The sequence below is a fragment of the Sceloporus occidentalis genome, unplaced genomic scaffold, assembly GCF_023333645.1.
Source record: "Sceloporus occidentalis isolate IW3139 unplaced genomic scaffold, rSceOcc1.0.p SCAF_189, whole genome shotgun sequence".
Taxonomy (NCBI): domain Eukaryota; kingdom Metazoa; phylum Chordata; class Lepidosauria; order Squamata; family Phrynosomatidae; genus Sceloporus; species Sceloporus occidentalis.
This window is the reverse complement of record NW_028317169.1, coordinates 1,345,587-1,349,889: the sequence shown is the minus strand read 5'-3', so window position 1 is coordinate 1,349,889 and position 4,303 is coordinate 1,345,587. Positions and strand designations below refer to the sequence as shown.

Genomic DNA, 4,303 nt, shown 5'->3' with positions numbered 1-4,303 from the left:
CTTTCCTTTTTGTCTTCCACATATGGCATTGGCCATGCCGTAGTTCCTTTCCTGGATTTGGGGCAATTATTTTAAATATTTTGGTGTCTCTCTTTCTTTTTTTTGGGGGGGGGGGCATTTTTTTTACTTTTTGGTTCTAAAGGCCAGCTAGCATTCAAATAATGAACAAAGCAACTTAATGGTTATATCTAGGGGTTCGGTTAGGAGTTAGGGGATAGTGTAAAGGTATGGATGAACGGTGGATTTATGTTAATTTAGTTTCTCAATTTTAATTTTTGTTTGTTGTCCAGGAATGAAAAGTAGATGGCGTTTAGACAGAAACCTTTATTAACAGGTGAACACAAAGGGTTGAATCTGAAGGAGCTGATGCATCGGGGGTCCATAGACACAGCCTGTAACGTTTAGTGGTCATTGCCTGGGAGGTTTAGTGAAGGACTGATTAATTATAGTTTGATTCATAAATATATTTTACATCTTTTTAAGCTATTATTAAAAGTTATATCTTCTCAGATTGGATTTTGTTTTCAGTAAATTACTGGCATAAACAACTTTGTGGAAGGGGCCACTATCTACAGCAGTTGTTAAGGACTGTTGATAAGTTTATTAAGTCAGGAATCAAGCTGAAACCCATGTACGCTAGAAATAAAGTTGGTGACCAACACGCCATTAAAATCAAAATGCATATTTTCATCGGTTTTCACATAAGTTTAATTAGATAAAATAAGGTTTTGTTTTTAATAAATATTTTTGTGGACATGGCTTTGCCAATTCTGTCTTTTTTTTCCCAAGCATAAAATATATCTTGTTGTAGTTAAACTAGACCTCAAAATGGAGGAGATGCAACCAGCAGAAATTAGGACTCATCTAAAAAACACATATACATATAGTACTGTCAGCCACATGAATACACCCCACATCCCCTGCATGATATCCACTGGCAAGTGTTAAGCGAACATATACTTTAGCTGATGTCGTTTTTAACTTGAAATGTTCCAATTAGCGGCTGTGAATTTGTTGAATTCTGTATACCTCAATAGCATAGCATCTCTACAAAAATCAATTCTTGACTTTCTTCGTCTTAATGCTTTAAGACACCTGGTGAAAAAAGCTACTTTAGAAAAGATAGCATTGACTTTATTTTCATTATCTGCACACGTGTACAAACTCTCTGCAACACTAAGCAGAAGGGTACAATGAACAAAGCAGATATTGTCAGGGTCGGTGTTAGAGTGAACATAGGTGCTTATATACTATATATATATATACCGGTATATGCGTGTGTGTGTAAAAGGCATTGCCTGAATTTGTGGGAGTGGATGGAAGTATATTTAAACCCCTCTAATCCAGCCTTCCTTAGACATTGTCATTCTTCCAGCAGCCCTCCCCTTACGCCCTTTACCTCTGCCCCCGAAGGGTGAGCTCTCTAAAAAAGCTTGCTGCCTTGCCAGCTGTACCTAGGTTCATCGTAGCCTAAGTTATCGTCACAATGCAACACACTGATCTTTTTTCAACATATCATACTGTCCAATATGCTGCTATACTTACTCTGTTACCCATGCTGTAAGCCCCGACCACAAATAAATATGTGTGTATACTAATATATATATTTATATATGTATATCTATCTATCTATATAGATAGATAGATATACACACATATAAACACAGACACATATATAAATTTATATATATATATATATATATATATGTATACATCTCAAAAACTACTTAATACTAGAAGGGTGAGCAACCAATTTTGTAATGTGTTGCACTCACATCTAGCTCTAGAAAGGTCAGTACTACGGAAATCTAATAGTCATCCTGATAAGAATATGCAATTGAGTCTCTCTAAAACCGACCCTGGATACTGCAAATTATTTAATTAAGTGTTAAAATCATCCACAGCGCATGTCCTCTCCTTGCTTCTTCTCTTGCTGGTAATCACTTGTGCTTTGACAGATGACGTTGGATGACGTTTCTTTTATAAACACTTTAAGAGAAAGAAATTGCACACAGCACCTCTAGGACAGTTACATAATTTTCCAATGCGGGAAGCCTTCCTCACTGCACATTGCTCCCCAACATCACACTGCAAAATAAAACATAAAACAGTTGTAGTTAGGGGTTAATACTTCCATCTCTTGGATCAGTTCAGATTTATGTTCACCCATTTAACTGGAAAAACCGAAAGCTTTGGTAATTTGAATGTAAAAAGCTCAAGATTTGAATGTGTTCTCCAAACTAAGAGAAGACACTCTCCATACATAATAATTTCCATATACACTCCTAATCATATACAACTTAATATTCATGTCATTGTTTGCATAAAGAATATTTTTTATATTCTGTTAAATTAACCATAGAAATTGGTGCAAATTATTATGCTGGACAGTTGAAAAATAAATACTGGTTAGACTAATCTTCCACATATCACATTTTGCCTTCTGCTAACAATGGGTTAAACTAAGACAAAAAAAAGGCAAAAAACACACAGGAGAATGCTTTCCAAAAAGTGGTGCAAATGCCCAACTCTGAAAATCTAATTTCCTTGTTTTACAAGGAACATCATGATTGCACTAAATTTTCCATTCCCTAAAAACACCTGTTTTCAAGCATTAACATAGTATAGACTTTTCTTAATACTGTGTGTCTTTAAACCTATGTAACAGTCTATGTAGTGTATGCATCAATACTGTGTTTTTACCATAACAAAATCACAGTAAACTTAATTTTAATTAAAAAAAAAAGCCATTTTCAAGCTCACAAAAATATAGTTTATTGAGAGAATTTTAACTTACCACTGGCACCTGTCCGAATTTCTTTTCCCAGGATGGGACCCGTTTACTCTGTAATTTCTCCAAGACTTCCTGCAGCGCTCCCAGCTAGAACACACAATATTTCCATAATAAATACCGCATTCCGAGCAACACGTCCACTTATTATGCGTCTTTCAGAAAGATTTACATTTTTTTATTTCTGGATGACGTACAAAACATAAAACTAGAACTATTTTATCAAAATCAGAACTGATCCCTCTTACTTAATTAAAACATTCCCCTTACCCCAATTGAGCCTTATAATTAATCTTAATAATACCCACTCCCAATACACAAAATCTACTTGCCTTTATACAAACTTAGTTGCCCCCCATACTCACCAGTTCCTTCTCACTAGATGGGATAGAGTCCTTGGGGTAAAAGTCTCTTAGAGCCCTTGTCTCCAGGTCAGAACTGTCCTCTTGCCCACAGACCACAGCAATTAAGAGCAAGCAGCTGCCTAAGGTCAAGACACGCAGCCGAGAGCTCTCCATGGTGCTGAACGAGCGCACAGAATAGAATGTAACGTGGAGCTAGAAAAGTGCACACGCTGCCTGCTAATCAGCAAGCTCTCCCAAACTGCTCCTATTTATCCAATCCTCCAAGAACTGTTTAGTTGTTTTATTTCACTAACCCCTCCTATTATGACGCCAATGGGCTGCGTGGGGGGGGGGGGTACAAAGCAGAAATCATTGATCTCTGTATGAAAGCTACAGGGTGAGTCTTTGTTAAACAATCCATCAAACATCCCCTGGGCATTGGTGGCATGGCACAGAGGGCATGAAAGACGTATGTTTCTTCTCTTACGAATCAAGCCGACTTAATAAGAATGCAATATTTGACCGAGGCATTTCTCATTTATCTCTCATCTGTTTTGATGTCTTAAAAATAAAAAATTAAACAAATGAAAAATGTCGAATCCTTCTTAGATTGCTGAGGATTTGGATAATATTACAACATAGCATTTAAAAAATACATTTGATGCAACGACTTTCAATTCTGCTAAAAAACACTATATTCTTCAGAGAATGTGTAGGCAGACACAAGACATATATATATATATATATATAACCTCATGATTCTAACCGCTTTTAAAAGTGCTAGAAACTACACAGCTACACCAAATTTTACATAGCATTTTAATAGACCTCAAGCAGCCAATTTATTTGATATACTGTCATTAATAAATGAGTTAGGACATGTTTAACAAGGGAGGAGAAAAATTGCTGTCTTGGAATATGGACTATTTAAGGCAACTGTAGTTATTAATGTTCCATAAGCAGATAAGCTGTCTGATGTCTGATTACATACCGTATTTGCTCGATTATAAGACGACCCCCCAAATCTTAATATTAACTTAGGAAAAAAAAGAAAAAGCCTGAATATAAGACGACCCTATAGGAAAAAAGTTTTACCAGTAAATGTTAATTCATTTAAACTATTTTTTTAATAAAAGCTATGATTGAGAAAAATTTTTGGTTTTATTTC

The 4,303-nt window shown here is 35.7% G+C and overlaps 1 protein-coding gene across 1 annotated transcript; it reads right to left on the bottom strand.

Moving 5' to 3' along the window:
• Positions 1-1,980: 1,980 nt before the first annotated feature.
• On the bottom strand, positions 1,981-3,309 carry LOC149278440 (cocaine- and amphetamine-regulated transcript protein-like). The gene is made up of 3 exons (XM_089501972.1): positions 3,157-3,309; positions 2,798-2,881; positions 1,981-2,088 (listed from the first exon to the last, which is right to left on the bottom strand). The coding sequence occupies exons 1-3, from the start codon at positions 3,307-3,309 to the stop codon at positions 1,981-1,983; spliced, it is 345 nt and encodes a 114-aa protein (XP_089358098.1).
• Between the last annotated feature and the right edge of the window lie 994 nt (positions 3,310-4,303).